The 25,767-nt window shown below is 40.4% G+C and overlaps 1 protein-coding gene across 8 annotated transcripts in view; it reads left to right on the top strand.

The window, feature by feature from the left end:
* Positions 1-4,758: 4,758 nt before the first annotated feature.
* Positions 4,759-25,767, top strand: part of INO80D (INO80 complex subunit D) — a 72,424-nt gene continuing 51,415 nt past the window's right edge. The window contains exons 1-3 of one of the 8 annotated variants that reach the window (XM_045034371.1): positions 4,759-4,896; positions 23,354-23,446; positions 23,643-23,798. Coding sequence is in view for 5 of the 8 variants with exons in the window: in XM_019838519.3 (XP_019694078.2) it covers positions 23,581-23,798 (218 nt within the window). In the remaining 3 variants the exon portion in view is untranslated. Of the gene's footprint in view, positions 5,047-5,355; positions 5,495-5,567; positions 5,756-23,353; positions 23,447-23,551; positions 23,799-25,767 lie in introns of those variants that run through there. The other 7 variants (XM_019838519.3, XM_045034370.1, XM_045034366.1 and 4 more) reach the window with 7 other exon arrangements.

The raw sequence follows: 25,767 nt of genomic DNA, 5'->3' as shown, positions 1-25,767 counted from the left end.
AGAACATCATTGTAGATGAGCTATTTGGAACCCGGAATTTATTTTCCCATGGAAATAGTGGTTAAGTTCCCACTGGGTCTACAAAAGTTCCCTTACCCAGGAATGTAGCAGAAACGAACACTGTAATCTTCGTGTTGACCTTTGCTTGTTATTCTGAGGGCTCTATGGACTTCTCTTCTTACTACAATGTTGTAGCTAACCACCACTTTAGGGACAGTTTTTCACTTGAAATTATAGCAAAGGTTGACCATCACTTACAATTCTACTCAAATCCAATCATTAATACTGCTTTTGGGTATTTCTTTTTGCTAATCATTACCTAAACCGTAACTTCAGTTAGAGAGTTGTTTTCCTTAGTGTAAGGTTAGTAGTCCATGGAACGGCCCTAGAAGGCAGACAGCCTAGGCTCTGTTACATTCTTCTGCCTACAGCACGATAAGGCAGTGGAACGGCACCAGGGACACGTCTTGCCCCTGATGCTGCCAGTGACCATCAGGTTCCCGGAGGATATCTTTTGGCCCTTGTGGGGATTAAATAAAACAACTTTTCTTGGTTTCTGGTTTGGCATCAGGTCGTAATTTCCAGGGCTCCATGCCCCTGGGTTAGGTGTTTAGAACTTGGAGATTACCTGATCATGTGTGTTTTGACTACAGGTGAATCTGTATTACAGAAATTTCATACTCAGATAATCTACAACTATGGTGTCGATGTCTGCCAAATATGCCAGTCTCAGAAACATTTTCTTGTAGGACACGGTAACCACAATAAAACCAAATCTTTGTTTTAGATAGAAACATTACCAACAAATGTTTCCAAAACAGCAATGCTTCAAGTGAAAAAAAAACTGTGTTTATGGCCATCCTAATAGCGTGGCTCTGAAAACTCAGGCTCTGTACACACACCGCACACCCCACTCCTGTCTTTTCACCTCCTTGGGAGTTTTTACCCTGGCTATGGACTCTTGATATGAATTTAGAGTCTGCTTTTTTTTTTTTTTTTTAACGTTTATTTATTTTTGAGACAGGGAGAGACAGAGCACGAATGGGGGAGGGGCAGAGAGAGAGGGAGACACAGAATCGGAAGCAGGCTCCAGGCTCTGAGCCATCAGCCCAGAGCCCGACGCGGGGCTCGAACTCACGGACTGCAAGATCGTGACCTGAGCTGAAGTCGGACGCTTAACCGACTGAGCCACCTATGCGCCCCTTTAGAGTCCACTTTTAGAAATGTTAGGAAAAACATTTGTATGATTAGGGAAGGTTTATATCCATAGCCCTATCCCTCCAAAAAAAATCCCATGTGTAATTTATATAACCATGTCTGCTGTCACTGTCTTTTTAAACACTTAATGATTCTGTCAGCAAACCTTTGCCAATAAAGTCATGGCTTTATTGCTTAAAGATATCTAATATATTAAGTATGCAAAACTCTTTTCACTTGAAATCCACACAATCTATCTATGAATGAGACCTTTAAAGGATATACAGGTGGTATTTTCTTCACTTCACTATAATGTTCACAATAAGGTGGTTAATTTTTACAAAATTACAATCATTAATACCAAAATACAGATCAATTAAAGATTCCAATAGTAAAAATATTAAGGCAAACATTTCCTACTTCACCTACAGGCCAAACTGTGAAATTAAGGCTTCCAAAATTAACAGAATAAATAAAAGACACTATTGCTCCACGTATCACATAAGGTAAACCTGGCATTCATGGATGCACTGTCATCCGTTAACTAGATCTTTATGAAATAGCATAACTTTACAACCACAGGTGGCATTTCCAATTATGCTAGTACTTTACAACATGTACTGTTAGTTTTCAGGATCAAGAGGAAGTCTCTCAGTCACAGTGCTATTTCAAGTGGCAACTATATTTATCTTTTTGCATTTTTTAACATAATGGAGAGACTTAGTTACCAGCTCACAAAGGTGAGCTAGGCCACTTGTCACTGATGAAGAGGGCTCCAATTGCTGGCTACTCAACATTTGGTTTTGGCACAGAGCACATGGCAGGAATTTAGCATTTCCAGATCCAGAACATAGAGCTGTGGCAGGCACCTCGGAAATTCTAGAGGAGAATTTGAAATCTTTTTATTAAGTTTTAGGGCCAAGAAGTGATCCCAACAGTATTTAAGTAAAGAAAGGAAAAAGAAGAGGAGGAGGAGGAGGAGAAGGAGGAGAGAAAAGAAGGAAAAATAACTCTGTTTGGAGCTCTTGGGGGTATTAAATGAGAGCACATACATAAGTGTCCAAAAAGGTTACCAAAATGCACTAGGTGCTCAATAATGTTAGACAAATTTGAATATTGGGAATTTTATTGAGCAAAAACAGGGTTATTTAAGATTAATTATGTCAGTAGTTTTGTTAGCACCTTTAGCATCTAGGAACTGGGGAGACATAGCACCTAAAAGGAATTCAATTATCACCTGAAATACTGGCCAATTAAATTCACCAATATTGCAAAAGGTAGTGAGATTTCTTTCTTGGTTAAGCTGTAATTCCCCAGGTCTGGGTTATTTAGCTCAGCTGGTGGATAAACATCATGGATTATAGCCATGTACAAGTCAAGCTTTATAAAGAGAAAGACACTGAGATGCTAAGATTATGCACCATATCCCATATCCCTATCACACAAATAAGTTTGGGTGTCACAAGAGGGATTGCATAAAAGGGTGCAGTCAGCTTAAAGTGAACACATCTTAATTTCTTGAAAATGTAAAGCATACCTATAAGGTCACGTCATATATAGGAACAAGTTCAAAAACCCGTTTTTTGAGTCCACTAGAGTTCCACGTTAAGAGAAGTTAATTTCCTTGTTATGACCAATGTGTTTGCTCTCCAAATGTTTTTTAAAAAGTTGTACATAGAACACAACTTCACAATTGAGGTTTCCAAGATGATAAGAATCTGTTAACTTTACACCTTAATTATTTCAGATTTTTCTACTACAGAGAAAAATAAAAGGCCACAAAAAGAAAACCCAAAGTATTCAGGTACTGTATTCAAATTTAGAGGACAAAGATGGGGTCAACATGAAAATAATAATTATCTGATACATGCATTATCCGAACTCACTTTAACCTTATGGGAATTTCTTCTAAATTTGGAATCTCAAAAAGTAAACATTTTTAAGTGGAGTCATCAGTCATTTCTAAATGCTTTGCAATACATTTTAAATGAGAGAAATTAAATATTCTGCTGATTCGAGGCACTAACATCACAAATCCATTCCCACTCGGTTGGCCAACGTATGTCAGAAAAATAACTTTTAGTACAAGATTCAGTTCATCATTCCCTGTAGAACATATAAGAAGTTCCTCTGATAATTTTTCTGGTATTCTTCTCTTTCTTCGCAAAAATAGGAAAATATCTCTGTAACTTATTCTCCTCCAGTAAGAGTCCATGGGAATTGTTGCAAGTGGGCGGTACCCTTCTCTGATCTCGGTGCTACCTCAGCTTTGGGTAACTTTGATCCCATTTATCCACTAAGCTGTGCTCATTTAAAAAAAGTAGATCTGTGACAACCACTGCAATATATTAAAAGTGATTTATACAGCTGGCAGCACACTGGAAGTTAAGAACTAACAACATATCAACTCTAACAAAAACACACATTTTTCCACTCTGTGACACAGAAAGTGGACAGCAACATGTGCGATGCACCAAAGATCTAACCCCTAAAGAATCTAATTAGAAAATCAAGTATCTGGGTAGAATAAGCACATTTCCTCAATAAGCAATTTTAAAGAAAATCTAAAGCTGTCTTTTCAAGTCTATTTCCAGTTTTACAGTAACCTTTCTTCATGGGTAGACCATAACAGAATGAGGATTATTCTCAGAAATGTGCTCAGTTATACTTAAATTGTATTTAACCTCTCAGTGATCTCTGCCTTTATTGGCACTGTGAAAAATAAACAGCTGTATTATGCCTTTCTGGACAGTCAGGTTTTATTTACATAGCTTTGAGACAAGGAGACAAAAGACATCCCTTAACAATTGTCTTTTGGCAATCTCAGTTTTGAGTGGAATATATAATACAAATTTTTATATAGAAAGCGACTTGCAAATATGCATGTAAAAACATATCCATAGACCAATATAAGATACAGTGGCTATGAAGTCTCTTGAAGTACAAATTTATAAACTGACCACCAGACACAGAACTTGGATCCGCAACGGAGAAGAATCATTATTAGCCTGAAAAAAAAAAATTAAAATGCCACTGCCACCAACCTGGAAAAAAAAATCACATAGGAAACAGAAAACAATAATCACCGGAAAACCTGTGTCTTGTAAAGATTTCTTTCCATCAGAAGATGCAGAAACATTTTCCCCCGAGGTGCGAATGAAAACGTTTCTCAAGCACCCCCAGTTTCTTCCCTGCTTTCTCCCCCAGGCGCCAGTGTAGACGGCCGGTATGGACTTTTTTCCAGAGATGAGAAGTCGAAATTTGCACTTTATCGGGAGCGGGTGCACTTTTCCCCCCGGCCCCCCTTTCCTCTGCCTCCAAGATGGTAGGAAAGTTGTCGTTTCGGAGGGCAGAGGAGCGGCTCTCTGGTGTTATGTCCTCGCAGTGCCTGTAGTGGTGCTGTAGGAGGCTGCTGCCTCTTCTTGTGCAGCCCCGGCAGCCCTGCCTTCTTGGCTGGAGAGTATATTCAGGGATTTCCCCTTAATAATCACCGACCCTGGGAGCACTTTTTAGTTTCCAAAATAAAAATATGATCCTCACCCCTCTTGCTTGACAGGGAAAGGCTCTCGCCGGAGCCCAGGGGGGAGCAGTAGCAGCGGCAGCCGAGCTTCCTAGTCCATTGCCAGCGCCTCTCACTCTGATCTGTCAGCCCGGCCGAGGGAAAAGGGGGGAAGGAGAAAAAAAAAAAGCAGCTGAAAGGTAAGCAGAGGCGGCCCCAGGCCCGGCCCACATCCCCGGGCTCCCGTAGGGCGGCGGGCAGGGCCGCGCAGGCAGGGCGGGCGGCGAGCGCGCTTACGTGAGGCCGGGGATCCGCCGGCCCGCGTCAGGCCCCGGGCAGAGAATGAAAGGGTGAGAGGGGCCGGCGCCGGGGTGGCGGGGGCTGGGGGCCGCAGGGCCTGGGGGCGCCCACGGGCGGCGGCGGCGGCGGCAGGCGGGCGCGGGGTCCAGCCGGGGCCCGAGCCGGCCGAGCGGCGCGGCCTGCGCGGGCCCGGGTGGGGGTGTGGGCCGGGGCGGGGGGTTGGGGGGGAGCCGGCTAGGCCTCGGGCCGGCGGGCCCCGCGGCGGCCGCGCCCTGCCCCGGCACCCCGGGCCTCCGCGCGCCCCTCCGGCTCCCCCGGGGCCTCGGGGCGGGACGGCGGCGCTGCGGGGCCCGATCGTGCGCCGGCCGGGAGGCTCCCCCGCGGGGCGGCAGGCCCGGGTTGCCGGGACAGGGGCGTCAGGGCCTAGGAGTGGGGAATGGGCACCCGCCCGGCCCTTCCCCCTGGTCTCTCGCCGACGCCCCCCCACCCTCGATTCCGGTAATAGTTGAATTTATTTATTCCCCTCTGCGCTCTGGGCGGCCAGGCCGGGGCGGGGCGGGCGGCCTGGCGGGCGTGGGGTGGGGTGGAGGGGCGGCGAGGAGTCAGGTGCAGCCGCGGCCCGGAAAGTTTCCTTTTAGGCCCGAATTGGGGGTTGCCCTCCTTTCGGGGAGCCCTGGTCCTAGCGCCCGCGACCCCCGAGGGCGTGGAGGAGAGCACTCGGCTATTTTGCAACTCTTTGCCAGTTCCTGTCCATTGAAGGTACTCCGCCCCTGCACCCCTCGCCCGCGCCCCACCCCACTCCCCGGCGAGCCCTTCCCGGGCTGCAAACTCCTGCCGGTTCCCCAGGAGCCCCCAGGCTGGGGAGAGGGCCTTCTCTGCCCGTTTGGAAAAGTTTTCCAGGGAATTTTCGCAGCTTATTAGTTAGTGACTGGGCTTTTGGTGTGGGAAAGGAGGAGGTAAATTCAGGTGGTATTTCTCATGGGCTGGCTCTCCTAATCGCCTTTTTAGCCTTTGCTCCAGAAACCGGGGGTGTTCATTTCAGATTAAGCACGCCCCCTCCTTTCCTCTCGGACTCCTCCGGGTCTCAAGCCCCCCTTTCCTGGACGGTCCCCGCACAGGGAAAGACGAAGGGAGCGGTGAGGAGATTGTCATTAGCGGGGGTTGGATTTCTGGAGCAGCCCCCAGACGTGGGAGTTTCCTGTCCTATTTGGTCAGCGTCTGGTATATCAGACACACGAACGGAACCCGAGGGGGGAGACCCTGGTTGTCAGAACGCTTGGAAGCATTTAAAAATTAGGAGGAGGGAGAGGAGGTGGGCAGGGCAGCTTCTGAAACCAGGTCTACAGTTTAAGGATGAGTGGCTTATTTATTGTGACAATAACTACTTGGATTGATGTGATATTATGTCCGACCCTAGACATCGAAAAATGGGGATTTTTAAGGAAACTTGTTATTGCCACAACTCAGAAGGGTCTGTGGAAGAGCCCTCAGGGAACTGAACGTAGCTGACACAGTGTGGTTTTGGTATTTTTTTTTTCCCCTATGTTTAAACGGGTTCAATTTTAGTTTTATTTTGGTGCCACGAGCTTTGCAAGTTGCAAAAACAAACAAACAAACAAACAAAAAGTAAAAAACTTAAATTTCCAGATCTCGATTTCCTGGTTTTCAGGGATGGGATGTTTCCTGTGGCTACACTTAACCACCTTCTGGTTGTCGTCTAGTATGGAAGTGGAAATGTTAAATGTCCCCTGCCCCCACTACCAGCCCCTGGTGTGGGCAAAAGTTTGCAAGTTATTTTTCCTCTTTCGTTTTTTGTTTTTTTTTTCCCCCCTTCTTTTTTTAGCGGACCCAGGCCATTATGTTGTGTGCCTGTGTGTGTGCCCTGCCCGGTATCAGGCTGTCGTTGTCGTTCATGGGCAGAGGTGTTCCACATTCTGACCACACAGCCCCCCCCCCCCCCCCCAGCACTGTTACCTAGTGAGAAGCTGGCACTTGAGCAGAGCTATGGATCACCCATGACTTGGTCTGACTCCTGTCGGGCGTGGAAGTGAGACTCCTCCTATGATTCTTCTGTGTCTTTCTTTTCCTTTTGTCTGCCTAAAATAAAACTCCTGTTTCTCCACAATGATAGATATCCAGCCATTTAGCATTTTACTTAAGGAAAGCTTGATATTTGAGGCATGGATTTCATACAGAAATGCAAATTACGTTTAATGGTTGTTCAACTTTATCGATTAATTGAAATTGCTTATTGACTTGGACGTTTTCATGTACTTGTGTACTCAGAATTGTTACTTCTATTATAGCTTGCCCTTATTTTTAGAGCATGTTGGATGGAAGAAATCGTTCAGTGAGTCTCTTTTCCTAGAACATTTTAGGATTAAAAAAAAAATCTTTGCCCCATAATTTGCTAGCTTTAAGGTATATTATCGACTTCACTTTCCTAAGCTTTCAAAAACTGTATGTACAAATCCCAGAGTTTTCTGCTTTTTCCCACCCTGTCCCAAACCTACAGAAATTTCTTAATCTAATTGTGTCATGGGCTACTTTATTCTTGAAGGAATGGAAGATTTGACACTTTTAAAAGTTGTATTTTATTTGAAACTAATAAGAGTTTCAGGGCAAATATTGAGTTAATTTTAGATTGCTAAGGTAATTAATATATGTTTCACTATTAAGTATTTAGTTTCAAAAGTAGATGTTTATTGTAACTTGTAAGTGAAATAATCGCATCTTATTTCTTCTGAAAGATTGTATAAGGAAATGTGTGTAGGCCCCCACCCCAGCTACTTTCCTCAGTAAATCGTATTACTGCTATTTTAGAGAAATGAGATTGTAGTTTATATGGATTTTAAAATTTCAAAGTCAGAGCATTCAAACATGTCCTGTCAAAAAAAGTGCTGATCCATTCATTCTTACCAGAGATGTTCCCTAAGGGTTAGCCGCTCTCACCGTCCAGGTTTGGAACAGTAGTTCTGGGTAATGAGAGGTCATTTATATCTGAATACAGTTAGCAATAGTCTCAGACTTGTAACACCTCATTTCTCCCCCCACACACCTGGGAACTTGTAAACAATAGATGAATGGGTGAGTCTGGGCTGGAAGCAGCAAATTGTCCCCAAAGCAGATACTCTGCCGCTTTGACAATGGAGTCACATTTAAGTCCATTTAACTTATGCTAATACGACTCTGCTTTGCAAAACAAACAGCAATGGAATCTCCTTCCCACTCCATCAGGTACAGGTCTGTCCCAGAGTCCTCCCCGTGATGGCTAGTTTTAGACAATGCTTCTGGCTCTTTGAGACACTTCCAGAGATAACTAGTGACTAAAGCTTCAAGTTAAAACCTTAGGCCTCTGTTCTTTTTCACCTTGCACGTATTATGCCAGGCTACTTGGTTCTGATTCTTTCCCAGAATGTGATTTGTTTTTGAACAGCTTTTCGGTTAAATTTTAGTTGTCGTGTGGTATCCTGCAGTCAGGCACATTTCGACTGGGCTTTGGGTTCTGATCCCAGCTCTTCCACTGGGAGCATTACTTAATGTTTAGTTTCTTTATCTGTAAAACGGAAATAGAACATTTTTTGGCGTAAGGATTAGATGAGATGGCCTATGTGCTTGGCTCTTGGTAGGTGCTCATTAACTATTCTCCTAACCCACCTTAACCTTTTTTTTTTTTAAACCATCTAAATACCATTTCTTCTATTTGTTTGCTTTTTTTCTGACTACAAGTTATACTAGCTCATATTCACCCCACTCGGCCCTGTCTATCACACTCAGAGGTATAACCACTGTTAACATTTTTGGTTGTGTTTTCTCTCCTTGTGTGATTGGATGTGCACGCAGCTGAATCTTAGGATCTTGCATTTAAGTGTTGTGTAGTTTCGTGTTGGTTAAGTGTTTGGGTTCTGACCTCAGACCGGCCTGGAATCTCACGTGACTTGGACCAATTGACTTAATTTCATTAAGTCTCGGTTTCTTCATCTGTGAAAAGGGGTGATAATAATACCTTTATCATAGGGTTGCCGTGACAGTTAAATGAGGAGTTGCGCATGGTTTTTAAAATGGTGCGTGACTTTTATATAATGTTTTCCTCTAAAGATTCTTCGTATTATGGATGTGTTTTTAATGTCAAGAAGCTCTTGGCTCCCTATGTATTACCAATACTAAGAATTTAATACTGATACTGTATTTGAGTACAGATAGAATATTATAATTGCCTTCATGGGGCAAATACCTTTTTGTGCCACTGAAAAGTTAGCAGGATTTTCATAGAAGTTTCAGCAGCTTGATGGTGGTCTAGCCGTTGGATTCTGTGAGTTGGCAGATGTAAAGGACTGGTAAGTACTCCAGTGGGCATCGAAAGCAGGTTTACTTTACTTCCAGCTGCTCCCTTGAAAGCCTTGTGGTTATCTGCCTGTTTGTGTGTGTGTTTGGGTGGCAGAGCTTTGAGGAAGTCTGTGACTTTGGTGGGCTCACCTTAGGAGGGTGGGATGTTTACCTGGGGTGATGGTGGAAGTTGCCAGAACCAGTGATGTTTCATTCATTTACCAGATTAGTTTCCTCTTGGTCACTGTGGCCATGTAATACTGCGACACATTCTCTGCCCTTGAGGAGTTTTTAGTCTAGGGGTGGGGGTGGGGGGAAAGGCTGACATTTACAACATTAAATGATAAGGGATAGATTAGCCTGGAGGAAGAGAACCTATTTATTCTGGCCTAGGGGTAAGCCTCAAAGAAAAGAAGGACTTTCCAGGGTTTCTAGACTTTTAGGGTTTCTGCCCTAAGCGAATGGGAGGAGTTAGAAAGGCATTCGGAGAGGTGGGACCTGCTAGTAGGAATAAATGCCTGAGGACAAAAGAGTATTCTGTGTTGCAAATTGTAGGAGTTGTAGGAATAGGAATAAATAGTGGGAGGGGGAGAGGTCAGCCTGGTCAGGTCCTTGGGAGTTTAAGTGATGGGCTCCAGAGTTTGGATTCCTTTTACATTCGTGAGCAGACCCTGAAGGGCTTTGGCCAAAGAAATTATTTGCGTTTCAGAGGATCTGAGTTGTACAAAGATTGGAGTGAAGGAGAGCAAGACTGGAATAGACCAGAGAGGAAGCTGCTAAGAAGAGATGGAAGGTTTGAACTGAGGCATTGGGAATGACAGTGGAGATGGAGACAAGTCAGTGGACAGGCTGGTCACAGAGGTAAAGTGGTCTGCATAGGTTGGCCAGATGTCGATTCGGGGATCGTGTCATGGAGATGACAGCTAAAGCTGTAGAAGCAGAAACATTTGGCTTAGTCTGGTTCTGAAGTCTTTTGGGGGGAATCTGATGGACTCTGGATTCTTCTCCAGAAGAATGCATTTAGGTGTGTTTACGATTCGTACATGTGTTTTCCAACTAAACTTGGGATCATAACCTGTAGTCTTGGGGTAGATGTAGAGTGGAAGATAAAACAAGGGGCTGTGGAAATGTTTTGTTTTATTCACTTTATGTAAAATTTGTGACTTTATCACTGCCATTTCATAGACGAGGAAACCGATTTATAAAGTAACTTGCTTGAGGTCACGCATCTCTATTTTAACAATGTAATGGGAAATCTGGCTTCTTGCCTTTTGAAAATGCTAAAATTTAGAAACCTTGGGTCTGCATTTATCTCTTTTCTTCTTTTTTTTAATATCACAACAACTTGCTAGAACTGGTTTGAATCAGCCACCTTTAGAGGAGCAAAGTCTGTCCCTGTCCCACCCTTGTGGCCCATTTAGGCGTTTCACCTCGCATCCATCCCTACAAAATAAGAATAAGAAAGTCTTGGGGAACATTGACATTTAAGTGTGGGAGCAAGAGAAAGGAATCCACGGAGCTGCCAGAAAGGAGAGCTTTTCAAGAAAGAGAAAGTGGTCAACAGTGTGAAACACTGCAGAGGTTAAGTAAGATAGGGATGGAAAAGTGTATGTGGAATTTAGCAACAAAGAGGCCATTAGTTTCAGGTTCTTAGAACAAAAGAACTTTGAGGACTATAGCTATAACTTAGTTTTTCTTCTGGTCCTGCAATATAGGGTTTCTGTCACAATGGAGTGTGACCGTGGCTTGCATAGGGACTCAGAAGCCTTTGTTGTAAAGGTTTACTAAGTGGACCTCATCAATGCTGCAGCCAAATCAAGCACTGCTCATTGAGTTGATGTTTCGCATCATGAGAATATCAGGATATAGTGACTCTATAGAACATAGAAAATATTTTTAACACTGGATTTTTAATGTAGATTATATGGTTTATTCTTAGTGGATTCTGTTACTCTAGCTCCAAGAAGGTGGGAGGCCCTGACTTAATGGAGAATTACACTGTACCATTCAGAAAACCACTAGCAGCTGGAGAGTGCATTTTAGCCCTGCAGATTCTAGATTAAAATGATAATACCAATAAACTACTTCTTACTGCTTCTAATAGTAGTTAAGATTAAGTGATTACTATGTGCTGGGTACCATGCTAAGTACGGTTCATGAAATACCTAATTTAATTCTCCTGAAGGACTCAGTGAGGTGCATACTATTATAGTCCTCTCTTTTACATAGGAGAAAACTGGAACCTAATAACTTGCCCAAGGTCACACACCTAGTACTTAGCAGAACCAGATTGGAGCACCATCTCTGACATGCGCTAGAGCCGAGGGTACTGACACCTGCCACAGAACTGTCCTTCCCTCTCTAATAAATCAGCCAAGGAATTCAACTAGCTTAAGGGCCATGTTAATTTAAATTCATAATGCAGACTCATTTGTACAGCAAAGTATTTGGCACATAATAGATGTTCAATAAGCATTTATTTGGTTTATTTTCAAGTATTTTAGTTTGAACTTTATGCTGAATATCGTTTATGTTTTGGGGTGATAGGCAATTTTTCTCACTGATCTTTCTCTTCAGATCACATCAGCGGGAAGATTTTCATTTCCGAGTCTTAATTTTACCGCTTTTCACATTGCTATGTGCGATGTTAGTTTTTTGTGTTTTGTTTTTTTTTGTTTTTGTTTTTTTTTAATCAGTATACTTATCTGTTTAGTATCTCACTACCTTTTGGTGCTCCATGAAGTTGAATGAAAACTTACTTCAGGGGTGCCTGGGTGGCTCAGTCGGTTGGGCGTCCGATCTCACAGCTTGTGAGTTCTCATAGCTTGTGAGTCATGATCGCATGGCTTGTGAGTTCGAGCCCCACTTCAGGCTCTGTGCTGACAGCTCAGAGCCTGGAGCCTGCTTCGGATCCTGTGTTTCCCTCTCTCTCTGCCCCTCCCCCACTCACTCTCTCTCTCAAAAGTGAATAAACATTAAAAGAAATTTAAAAAAAAACAAACTTCAAAGAAAGCTTAAGGGGCATTTAGGTGACTCGGTTGTTTGAGTGTCTGACTCTTGATTTTGGCTCAGGTCCTGACCCCAGGGTCATGGGATCAGTTCAGGTCCCTCCTCAGGCTCCTTGCTGGGTGTGGAGCCTGCTTAAGATTTTCTCTCTCCCTCTGCCCCTCTCACCCACTCATGCACACGTGCTCTCTCTCTCTCTCAAAAAAAAAAAAAAAACCATCATAACAAAAATAATTTTAAAAAGCATAGCATGGGTAGAAAAGTTTTTTGAGCCTTGAAAGTATAGGACTCAGGGATAAGTAAATTTTTTTTTTCATTGTATTAAATATGTTAAGAAAGCTAACATTCTGGGAATTAAAGTGCTCGATTTAAAAAAATTGTAAGGTATGTCGTAAGTCTAGGCTCCTAAAAGGGGCTAAACTATACAATTACAGAGAGCAATTAGGGGAATCTGCTGTGGCAGTGAAATGAACATGCTTCTGAAACATGAGACTCAAAAGAACAGTAATGACATGCAGAGTTTCCGCATGGATGTGGTACAGTGGCAGTCCCAAAGAGAATAATGTTCATATTTTGGTCAGATTGGTTTATGTGTTGCTGTGGGAAGACTGAAAGGGCCATAGGTTGCTTTGTTAAAGGCTTGTCTTTTCTCCCTGCTTAATATCTTCTTCCGCTGTATTTGAAAGAAGAAACTGTGGGAAGGAAGTGTTTTCTTTTCCAGTTAAACTCAGCATTATAATATAATACCGAGGAAGGTTGTTTGTTTGTTTGTTTTTTAAGATTTTATACCTAACCATTATTTCCCACTCTTGAATTCCAGTATGTGGATATGTTTGCTGTTTGCTGTGGAAATACTAATTCTGTGAGTCTATTCTCAGTAGCGATTACATTTGCCTTTTAGTAATAAATAACGGCATATATTCTGCTCTCTAGTGTTCAGTTACTTGCATTGTGTTCTTTAAGGGAGCACAGATCCACTTACAGTCCAAACAAGTTATTTCCACAGCAGAAGATAATATCTACTATGGCTGTCAATAAATTGAGTGTGGTTGGGATTTTTTTATCTTTTTCAAGTGATACTGATCATGTGTTAAAAAATAGAGTTTAGGTATAGTTTTTCTTCTTCATGGATTAGACAGTAATAATTTGGTTAAGACCATGTGGACTTTATACGTTTCCTCTCTTTATGTCTTACAACAAATGTTAAGGAGTGAAGGCTATGTGAACTTCACCTTTGGAGTTAGGGGTAAATAACGTCAGTTGTAGGAGGCTACATGTAAAAAATGAAAAAAAAATAGGTTTCTTTTTTTTCTGAGATCTACTTTAGTGCTTTTGTTATGATTTCTTCTTTAATTAAAAACCCATTAATGTAGAGAAGACCAGATGAAGAGTTGTGTCCAGTTTATAGACAGAGTGATTTTGATATTAAATAGTAATTCATTTAGAAGGAAGCTAGATTTCAAAGCACAGGGCCATTCTCCAACATTCTTTCCTTTTATGGTATATAAAGTGAGTCTGAATACATTAGGGAATTGGAAATATTAAGTATGAAGATTAAATTGAGCATTTAAAAGAGGGATTTGAAAATGGCGAAGTGTTGATTGTTCAAAACGTAGAATGATATAGAGTCGGTTTTTAGTGGAACTTTAAAATATTAAAAATCAAAGAAATGGGAAGAAAAATTGATCACAGGTAGATAGAAAATAAGGTTAAATAGAAGTTGTTTCTAAGATGTTGAAATTAAACACCTTTCTGTAATGTCTTAGAGGTCCTTGGCAAGAGCTTTGGCACCTTGTGGCAAATACTGAAGAGGGCAGGTGGGTAGACAGTGAATTCTTTGAGTTAGAAAGAATCTGAATATGGGGTACATGGGTGGCTCCGTTGGTTAAGTGTTGGCCTCTTGATTTTGCCTCGAGTTCTCTCCTGGTAGTGAGATGGAGCCCTTGTGGGGCTCTGGGCCTAGTGTGGAGCCTGCTTAGGGTGCTCACCACCACGCTGCCCCTCCCCTGCTCGCGGGCAAGCTCTCTTTCTCTCAAAAAAAAAAAAAAAAAAGAAAAGAAAAAAAAAAGGTTGAATTGGCAGATTTGAAGCCATTCTTACTTTTATTATTTTAAAATGTTTTTTTGTTTTTTTTTGGTTTTTGTTTCTTTTTATTTTAGAGAGAGCATGCATGTGCATGGGGGAGGGGCAGAAGGAGAGAGAGAATCTCAAGCAGGCCTCATGCTCAGCACAGAGTCCTTTGCAGGGGAGCCAGAAGTGGGGCTGGATCCCATGACCCTGGTATCACGACCTGAGCCTAAATCTAGTGTTGGACGCTCTCAAGTGTCTTACCCTCAACCAACTGAGCCACCCAGGTATCCCAGAATAGTGTTAGACTTACAGAAAAATTACAAGGTCACTTTTTTCTTACTTTATTTATTATTATTATTTTTTAAATGTTTATCTATTTTTGAGAGAGAGAGCGCAAGCAAGGGAAGGGCAGAGAAAGAGGGAGACGCAGAATCGGAAGCAGGCTCCAGGCTCTGAGCTGTAGGCACAGAGCCCGATGCGGGGCTCAAACCCACGAGCTGTGACATGACCTGAGCTGAAGTTGGACACTTAACCGACTGAGCCACCCAGGCGCCCCCTTTCTTACTTATTTTTTAAACATTATTTGCTGAATAGACATTGGGTGCCACTTTATATGATATCTATTTGATGTTACTTCATAAAAACTTTAAAGTTTCTGCATTTTTTTTTAAGGTTTATTTTTGAGAGAGAGAGAGAGAGACAGCTAGCACAAGTGGGGGTGGGGCAGAGAGAGAGGGAGACAGAATCTGAAGCAGGCTCCAGGCTCTAAGCTGTCAGCACAGAGCCCAACGTGGGGCTCGAACTCATAGACTGTGAGATCATGACTTGAGCAAAAGTTGGACTTTTAACCAACTGAGCCACCCAGGCACCCCTAAAGTTTCTAAATTATACTAACTTTCTCTTGGTATATGACTGTGGCTATTAGAAATTACTGTATAGACTGTCCGAAGTGCCAGTTTAGTGATTTTAAATTATTTAATGATCCCTGGGTGAATTGTAACCTCTGTTTTAGGTAGACCACCTGGAATTAAGAATTACTGTCACAGAAGCTATTTATGTAAGCGGCACCTATTTATTGAGCACCTGTTAACTTCTGGGCACTGTGCTAGGCCCTGGGATATAATGATGAACAGAAAATGGTTTGTCCATCTGGGAACTTATTTTTTAGGAGAGAAGACAGCAGAATAGGCAGTTACAGTGGAATGTGATGATCACTGAAACAGGGAAATGCATGGAATACCTCAGAGGAGCATGTACCTAACCCAGCCTTTGGGAATCTGTAGGTGCCATGACTAAGCTGGCTTCTGAAGGATTGGACTAGGTCTGGCCCCAGGTGGGAGCACGAACAGGGAAGATGTCCACTGCTCTAGACAGAGGGAGCAGCTTCTTAGATTTGATGAGACTAGAGGAGCCTGGGCCGCTCAGCTGTCATGAGGGCCTCCAACTGTACACTTCCTTATGAATGCATCTTGTCTCATAGGCGATATCATCTAAAGGCAAAAATTATGTCTTTTTTCTAAATTTAGGTTTTTATCTTAATTCCATTTAGTTAACACAGTGTTATGTTAGTTAAAAATTGTGTCTTTTACTATTTTCCACAGCTTCTGAAAAAATGATGAACTTTTCACAAGTGATTAGTAAATACTTGCCATTAAAGCTAGAGTCATGTGGATTTCACATAGTGAAATGAATTGAATCAACTTTATTAACTATTTATTTTTAAATAAATACAGTTTATTTATTTTGAGAGAGGGAGACACAGAGAGAGAGGGAAAGAGAGAAAATCCCAAGCAGGCTCTGCACTGAGAGTGCAGAACCCAATCAATGCAGGGCTCGAACTCCCAAACCATGAGATCATGACCTGAGCCAAGGTTGGATACTTAACTGACTGAGCCACCCAGGCGCCCCAAGTTTATTAACTTTTTAAATAGCATATTGATTCTTTAAAATAAAAAATAATTGATTACAGAAGCAATGGATTTCTTACAAAAAATTGGGTAATACATTTGTTTTATGATTTTGGTTTTGATATATTTTACCATACAGAATTTTAAAATATAAAGAGTACTGACATCTTTGTTCTCTTCAAACCAACTAGAAGTAACAAGGAGCGTGAGAAACAAAAGCAACTCATTCTTTGGTAACTAACAAAACCTTATAACCAGAATAAGTGAATGAGTGCTGGTAAGTGCAGTGAAAATTGAGTCAAGGTAAGAGCATGCCGGGAGAGCGTGAACTCAGGGAAAGTGAGGATGCAGCTTTCTCCCAAATAGCTGACACACCTTGGGAGCAAAACCAATAACCTGCATATGTGGAATGGCAGAGTTGTTATGTACATTGGGCTCCCTGAATGGCCAGAGGGAGGGCTGAATTACGGACTGCAGTGATACTGTTTTTGCGAGAAGTTTAGAGTAGAGGAGAAACTGGAAGCACGTTATCTTTACAGCTGCTCATCTTGGTCCACTGAAGAGAAATGAAGCCTGCATTATCATCCCCTGAAAATCTATGGCCTTTGGGCCTCTGTGAGTTGGGGAGACAAGTTCAGCATTGAGTCAAGCTTCAAGGGAAGAGTGTTGGTGATAATCATTTCCAGAAAGAGCCCAGCAAGTGAAAATTATGAACATAGTTCCCTATGGTGACAGGTGGTGTGTGGAGTTGGGGGTGAGATGGCTTCTCTGAAGCAGGAGTTTAAAGAGGAGACAAAGCTCAAGAAATCAATGATAGGACAACGGGAAGAGGTAAGAGTGAGCTGACAGAACAGGCTACAAAAGAAAAAATATATACGTAGTTATTATAGAAATGAAGGTCACTTTCAAAGCATCAGATACACTCTTGTTGGGAATAATGGAGGTAAGCTTGAGAGATTTGAGCAATCCAAAATGGAAAAAGTAAAGGGGAGTGATAGATACGGAGCACGGTAAATCTAACATACCAATAATTGATAACCCCTGAAGAATAGAATCATTGAAGCAGAAAGAACTTACCAAGACATTAAGGAAGAGTTTCCCCTAATAAAAGACTTGAAATTCTAGAATGGTTTCTAATCTTTAAATGTGAAGACTTATTATTAAGTCAAAATGGAAAAAAAAAAATACGCAAGGTCACTAGACAAAAAAAATATGACCCAGGAATTTTATGTCCAGGTAAGCTATCATGTAAGTATAATACCAATTGACACATATTTCCGAACAGAAAAACCACAGCGTAGTTCTCCTGAGTCAGCCCTGCAGGGTGCGGGGCAAGGCTGGAGAAGGGAGGTGACTGTATTATAAACTACTGAATTAATAGATGAATTGAACACTAAGTTAAAAGGATTAGTGATTAGCATTAAATAAATGTAAGTGTAAATATTATAACGTTATAAACTATGGCAGTACAGAAATATAAGGGAAAAATTGGAGATTGGGTAGTTACAAAATGAAAATAGAGAAGAATACGGTATATAATACATATAACATGCAAAATATGTGTTAATCAGCTGTTTAATGTTATTAATAAGACTTCCAGTCAACAGTAGGCTACTAGTAGGTAAGTTTTTGGGAAGTCAAAAGTTATATATAGATTTTTGACTATGTAGGGTGTTGGTGCACCTAACTCTCACATTATTCAGAGGGTCAATCATATACCAATTTCTTTTCTTAGTGTGGAGTGAAGAGATGTTATCTAAAGGGCATAGACTATAAATCTTGCAGGAAAACAGACTATATAGTGAAATTTTTAATAAAAAATTAAAAGCTAAAAGCAATACAAAAAAAATAAAATTAGGACAAACTATTTGTCATGTAAATAAATATAAAATTATAACTTAGACACTACTCATTTATTAGAAGAAAATGACAGATTGGGACAAAAAAGTTATATCCATTAAGAGATGCATCTGAAAAGGGACCAGCAAATAATATTTTAGAGATTGATTGATTTAGTGAGTTTTTTAAGTGTCATGACCATACGATCTCTTTTGTAACTACTCAGCTCTATTACGATGTGAAGGCAGCCATAGACAGCATGTAAAATGAATGAACAGGACAGTGTTCCAGTAAAACTATTTACAAAAACAGGTAGTGGGCCAAATTTGTCCTTTAAGCCAGTTTGCTGACCCGTGATCTAAAACTGTGCTTTAGAAAACTTAAAAGTAAAAGGTAATAGCATGATATATGGAATAGCAAACAGCACACCATGGAAACAATGAATACTTTTTCAAGCATACCTATTACATCCCAGAGAAAATATCAGTCAAATCCAAAAAGCAGAGATATATCCATATTCTCCTTATTCTTATAGAACTAAAGCAAAGGAAAGCATAAAACTCTGCCAGCTGAGACAATTAAACAACTCTTGGGCTAAAGGAAAAATTGAAAAATCAAATCCGTATCAACTAGTAATACCAATCATCGGAATTCTGTGTGTTCTTACGGAATATGGCTAAAGTCGTACTCAGCGGAAAATTCGTAGATATAAGTAAATTACTAAAGAAAAGAATGATAGAGGAGAAGAATTCATCCCAAGAAGTTACAAAATAATAATAAGAAAATGGAAAGAAAGCAGAAAGGAGGTATTAGCAAATATAAAAGCAGAAATTGATGGATTTAGAAAACATACTTGGAGGTATTAATAAATCTAAGAGATTTGAACCTTTCTGTTAAGATGTTGGTAACAGTTTTAAACAGATAAACCCCCATTGAGCCTAATCATGAGCAAAGGGAGAAAGCACGAGTCACCTGTGTATGAACAGACGCAGAGTCAGAGAATGCATCACGGATATTTAGGAAATTAAATGTAAGTGGTCCTATTGCTAAATTGCGTGCAGGTAAGTATGAAAACCTGATCTACACAAAAAAGCACGAGGCCCAGGCATCCTTCTAAGAAACATAACTGCAGTGCTTTTTAACTTGTTCTAGTACATAGGAAAAGAGATTTGCTAAGTTATTTTTTGAAATATTATTTTGATACCAAATTCTGAAAAAGCACACAAAAACTAAACACTAGACCAGTCTCAAATTACAAAAATCCTAAAAATTAGCAAGTGTGATTTAGTGACGCATTAAAAGAATAATACATGATGACCAAGTTGCCTTCATCCCAGGATGAAGTATAAGGAAATCAGGAAATACTAAATACATCACTAATGGGAAATACTAAGTGCCGTGTGTTTAAAAGTATAAAAGAGAAAAAATGATTTTCTCTTGAGAAGCTGAAAAAGAATTTGGTAAAATTAACTATCAGTTCTGAGTTTATTTTAAAAAAGAAACAACGCTTTGTTTTTTAATGTTTATTTTTGAGAGACAGACAGAGCATGAGCAGGGGAGGAGCAGAGGAAGGAGGAGACACAGAATCCGAAGCAGGCTCCAGGCTCTGAGCTGTCAGCACAGAGCCCAACGCAGGGCTCATCATGACCTTAGCACAAGTCGGACACTCAACCGACTGAGCCACCCAGGTGCCCCTAAACAACTCTTAATAGGAATTACTTGATACTTAACATGATAGGAAATATGTCTTATAAAAAGTTTGCATTACTCCTACTGTTGACGGTAAGCAATTCTCATTTAACGGGATTAACAGTTGTTGCCATTATTATTAGCATCATTCCAGCAGTTCTAGCCAATTCAAATAGAGAAAAAAAGATGTATAAAAATTGGAAAGAAAGGGGAAATCATCAATCTACACAGATGTGATTGTTAACCTAGAATATGTCTTAAAAGTGAAGGTGGTCCATCATATCCCTCCATCCCTGCCCTCAGTCTTGTTCTGTTATTTATTAAAATTTTTTTTTTAATGTTTATTTATTTTTGAGAGAGACAGAGACAGAATGCGAGTGGGTTAGGGGCAGAGAGAGAGGGAGACACAGAATCTGAAGCAGGCTCCAGGCTCTGAGCTGTCAGCACAGAGCCCAACACGGGGCTCAAACTCACAAGCTGTGAGATCATGACCTGAGCTGAAGTTGGACGCTCAACCGACTGAGCCACCCAGGTGTCCTTTCTTTCTATTATTTATAAAATATTCTCATGAAGCTAGATACATTGGCTGCTTTTTCACAATGGCAATCAAATTAGTTCTATAAATTACTTGTTTCACTTATATCCAGTGTATTTTCCCCCTGAAGTTCACAGAGGTTTACTTGAACTAATTTATGAAATATTTATGTTGACCAGGTGGATGAGCAAGCCAAAGAGAGAGTATAAAAATGAAACAGCATGAGTTTGCTTTGAAATATTTCCTGTCCTGAACATCTAGACCTTTAGGACAGTTAAATTAAAATTTTTAATACAACTTTTTCTTGTATCCTAATAAAGTGAAAAGGGAAAGTTCTTATTTAAAAAAATTTTTTTAAAGTTTTTATTTTATTTATTTTTGAGAGAGAGCAGGGGAAGAACAGTGAATTTCAAGCAGGCTCTGCACTGTCAGTGCAGTGCTTCACGTGGGGCTCGAACTCCCAAAGAGTGAGATCAGGACTTGAACCGAAACCAAGAGCCAGACATTTAACGGATTGAGCCACCCAGGCACCTCTTGACATTTTTTTAAGGTTTATTTATTTATTTTGAGAGAGAGCCAGCATGAGTGGGGGAGGGGTAGAGAGAGGGGGTGAGAGAGAATCCTAAGCAGGCTCCCCACTGTCAGTACAGAGGCCTACATGGGGGCTCCAGCACACAATCCAGGAGACACATGACCTGAGCTGAAAGCAAGGGTTGGTCCCTCAACTGACTGAGTCACCCAGGCTCCCCAAAGCATTGGCATTTTTAAATTTTATTTTTTTATTTTTTAAAATTTACATCCAGATTAGCATATAGTGCAACAATGATTTCAGGAGTAGATTCCTTAGTGCCCCTTCCCCATTTAGCCCATCCCCCTCCCATGACCCCTCCAGTAACCCTCAGTTTGTTCTCCGTATTTATGAGTCTCTTCTGTTTTGTCCCCCTCCCTGTTTTTATTTTTGTTTCCCTTCCCTTAGGTTCATCTGTTTTGTCTCTTAAAGTCCTCATATGAGTGAAGTCATATTTGTCTTTGACTAATTTCACTTAGCATAATACCCTCCAGTTCCATCCACGTAGTTGCAAATGGCAAGACTTCATTCTTTTTGATTGCCGAGTAATACTCCATTGTGTGTGTGTGTGTGTGTGTGTGTGTGTGTGTGTGTGTGTGTGTGTGTGTGTATATATATATATATATACACACACACATACCACGTCTTCATTCATTCATCCATCGTTGGCCATTTGGGCTCTTTCCGTACTTTGGCTATTGTGGATAGTGCTGCTACAAACATGGGGGTGCATGTGTCCCTTCGAAACAGCACACCTGTATCCTGTGGATAAATGCCTAGTAGTGCAACTGCTGGGTCGTAGGGTAGTTCTATTTTTAGTTTTTTGAGGAACCCCCATAATGTTTTCCAGAGTGGCTGCACCAGCTGGCATTCCCACCAACAATGCAAAAGAGATCTTTCTCACATCCTTGCCAACGTCTGTTGCCTGAGTTGTTACTGTTGCCATTTTGACAGGTGTAAGGTGGTATCTCATTGTGGTTTTGATTTGTAGTTCCCTGATGATGAGTGATGCTGAGCATTTTTCATGTGTCGGTTGGCCATCTGGATGTCTTCTTGGGAGAGCATTGACATTTTTTGTTTTGTTTTGTTTTAAGTTTGTTTATTTTGAGAGAAAGAGCCAGTGGGGGAGGGGCAGGGAGAGAGGGAGAGAATTCCAAGCAGGCTTGAACTCACAACCTATGAGATCATGACCTGAGCCGGAGTTGGAAGCTTAACCAACTGAACCACACAGGCGCCCCAGCATTGACATTTTTTAGTAACTCCTATTTGTTCAGTGCTTGATACTTGGTGGGTTGTGTGCTCTGTTACTACTTGATCCTTAGAGCAACGTGATGGTAACATAGCTACTACTATTAACCCCTATTTTGCATATGAGAAAACTGAGCGTTTATTATTTGTTCAAGGTAACACCGAAAGTAGCAGATTTTGGCAAACCTGTCTTCTGAGTCCTTTAAGTATTTATGTATCTTGTCATTTATTGGTGTAAGGAATTTCCTATTCAGTTTTGTAAAGAAGAGAGTATTTCTTGAGTTTTTCTGTAGCTAGGATCCAAGCTATTTCATCAGCCATCTGGGTGACTTTTGGATTCTGGAGAAAGTGTTAGACCACATCAGCCCACATACAGTCCTGACTTGACAAATCAGTTGATTCAGTTTCATTGTAGACTATATGGAGTTACAATATGTAAATGTTCCTGTTGGACATTTTGTGTGTAGAGAGGTAGTGGGCATTATGTGATTTCTAACTTGCATTTTGTTACTAAAACTCCAGAATCTTAGAAGTCGTGATTCTTAGACTATTTAGTGTAGTTGGGAGCAGCGTTTATGGATAGCAGTGCACTGAATGGTAGCAGTGTATTGGGTGAAGAGCCTTTGGGCTCAAGAAGTTTATAGTTTGGATGGGATAAATGTGGAAAATATTACAGGCAAAATGACTTTTAAAATAGGGATTGCCTCCTTTTTTTTTTTTTTTTGTATTTCATAGGAACATTTGTTGCAAATTGCCAAATATTTTGCCAACATATCAAAAAATGTTGAATTTCTGAGGGAAGTTTTAGGTCTGTAGGTTCATTCTACTGGTATTGTGAAAAGATCTGGGCTCTGAAAACAGATGCAGCAATCAGCCACCAGTAATGAAATAAAAAAGACCTGCCACCTTATGACATCTGTTTATGACATTTGTAACTTTGAGGTACTTACAACACTTAACCAGAGTAAAAGTTATTTAGTTCAATTTGGAGGGATAAGGTAACTTGATATTTTATCATGTCTCTTACTATTTGAATTTAATGTCGGGATGATGGATTACAATGAAGAATCCATCCCATTAGGAAGGGTGACATCCTAGAATTTCACTTCCCAGGTGAGCAAGCTTTTCATGTTCCTATTTGTTAACTAGGCCTTTTGATATTTTTGTAGACAATCTGCTTCATCTTGATTCTGCAGCATTCCAAACTGTGGTATCCTTGGGGTTCTCTTAACATTGCTATGGTGCAGAAGATTTAAAATCAGGTATGGCTGTGGGGCCAGAAGTCCCTCAGTGAAATTCTCAACTTAAATCTGCCTTATACTCTCTGATTTATCATTTGGGTTTCTTTTTTTGTGGTGGTCTTTTAGCTGATGTTCACAAGGAATAGAGTCACGTGATGTATGAAGGGAAACATATACACTTCTCTGAGGTTGACAATAAGCCCTTGTGCTCATATAGCCCCAAACTGTGCAAGCAGCGGCGACTCAACGGCTACGCTTTCTGTATCAGACACGTTCTGGAGGACAAGACTGCCCCCTTCAAGCAATGTGAATATGTGGCCAAATATAACAGCCAACGCTGCACCAACCCAATCCCCAAATCAGAGGATCGTAGGTAAGAGCTAATAGTGGGAATCCATCTTTGATTTAATTCGTAGGCTTGGAATTTTTCTTGTCTATTTTTTTCTTAATGTGGTGAATTTAAACATTGAGTTCCAGGGGTAATCTAAGTAAACCTTGGCATGCTTCTAAAGATGAGAGATGGCAGTTTTTAAAAAACGGGGTAGTAAACTTGGGGAATTATTTGAAAAGTATGTTTGAGTGTTTTTATTGATGCAATAGACTTTAAAAGAATTTTTCCCTCACTTGTTGCTTGTGTTTGGTTTGCAGTCCTACAAAGTAAGTCCCGATTTTGATAGAAATCTGCTTAAACAACAGAAATTATAGGAACTACTTAGGTGTTGTAATTAACAATAATAATTTTGGAATTTTAAAATCTGCTTGAAAGGTAGCAAAGGGTATGTACTTCTTGAAAATTATTCAAAAGAGTGATTACTTGAATTAGATTTATTTTCTATCAGACTTCTAAGCAGTGTTTGGCATTGTTTTATAATGTTGCCTCTTTTGGTTAAAAGAGTTCCATATAAAGTATGTTTACTATAATTGAGAAATGATATTTTCATTAGTATGAGTAGGCTTTATCACTAGGATTGTGAATTTTTACTTGGCTGAATTAAACATGGAGGTGTTTTTAGAAGGAGTCTTATGATGGTTATTCATCATTCATATTCTCAGGAAAATTCACACTATTTCCCATATAATCTCTTTTTTTTCCTCTTATAGCCTCTTTTTCATGTTTCTTTTTCTTCACTTCTCCAGAAACCATGTGGATCATTGCAGGATGTCACAGGGAGATAACACGATTATTTTCCCAAAAGTTTCAAATACTTGTTATCTTTAGGTAGAAAATGTGAACTTTTTACTTCTATCTTTAAAATATGTATGTATGTATGTGTGTGTGTGTGTGTGTGTGTATACACACATGTATATATATATATATACACACATATATATACACACATGTATATACATATATATATACACACACACACACACATACATATATATATATCCTTGTTCCTATACATAAGCAATTGTCACCTGCATACGTTGGTTGAAAAGAAACCATGTATTTTATATGTCATGGTGAACAATTTTTACACTTTCAGGATGAAATAGATAATTTGTGTTGATAGACCTCTCACCAAAATGAGTATAGCACCATGTGGTGATTTGGGAATACTCTCTGAGAATTTCTAATGAGCACTTAAAGCTTCACATTACAATACCTGAAAATTTGAAGCAGCTGCTCAGGGAGACAAGGAATAAAATTTTAATTTCAGATGAGAAAGGGACCACTGTTCCTGGCTAACCATATGGGTCCAGTTGGTTTTAGCAGACTTAACATGCCCATTTCTTCTTACCCCTGCCCTTTTTTAACTTGAAGAATTGATGAACTTGGATTAATTTACTTCAAGCTCCACTATAAACACATCTATAATTTTTGTCTTTTTTTTTTTTTTTAGTTTATTTATTTAAGTAATCTCTATATCTAATGTGGGGCTTGAACTCACAACCCTGAGATCAAGAGTCACACGCTCTTCTGACTGAGCCAGATAGGCACCCCTGTAATTTTGTCAGCTTATCACAGTTGCAGTTGTCCACTGTGGCTTTTTTCCTCCCCTTCATTTCAGTAGAAGCAAGTAGGTAAAGAAATTTCTACTAGCTAGCAGTAAGAAGTAAAGCAAGAGTAGCTCTGAATTTCTCCAAGATATTAATTCTCTCAATCCTAGGTCTTCACCTTGATATTTGAAGTAATTTCCTCTTTTTAGAACAAGAAGGGGAAGGACTCTGTGTGTTGCTATGTCAAAAGAAGCAATACTTAAGTACTTACTAAATTGCATATATTTTTTCAAAATTGGTTCAAACCAATGCAAATGGGACCAATATTTTTATTATTTGTAGCATTTGGAATAGATTAGAGTAGACATTAGCTAGCAGGAGGTAATATTTTTCTTATTACC

The sequence above is a fragment of the Felis catus genome, chromosome C1 (genome assembly GCF_018350175.1).
Source record: "Felis catus isolate Fca126 chromosome C1, F.catus_Fca126_mat1.0, whole genome shotgun sequence".
Taxonomy (NCBI): Eukaryota; Metazoa; Chordata; class Mammalia; order Carnivora; family Felidae; genus Felis; species Felis catus.
This window is presented reverse-complemented; position numbering and strand designations above follow the sequence as displayed.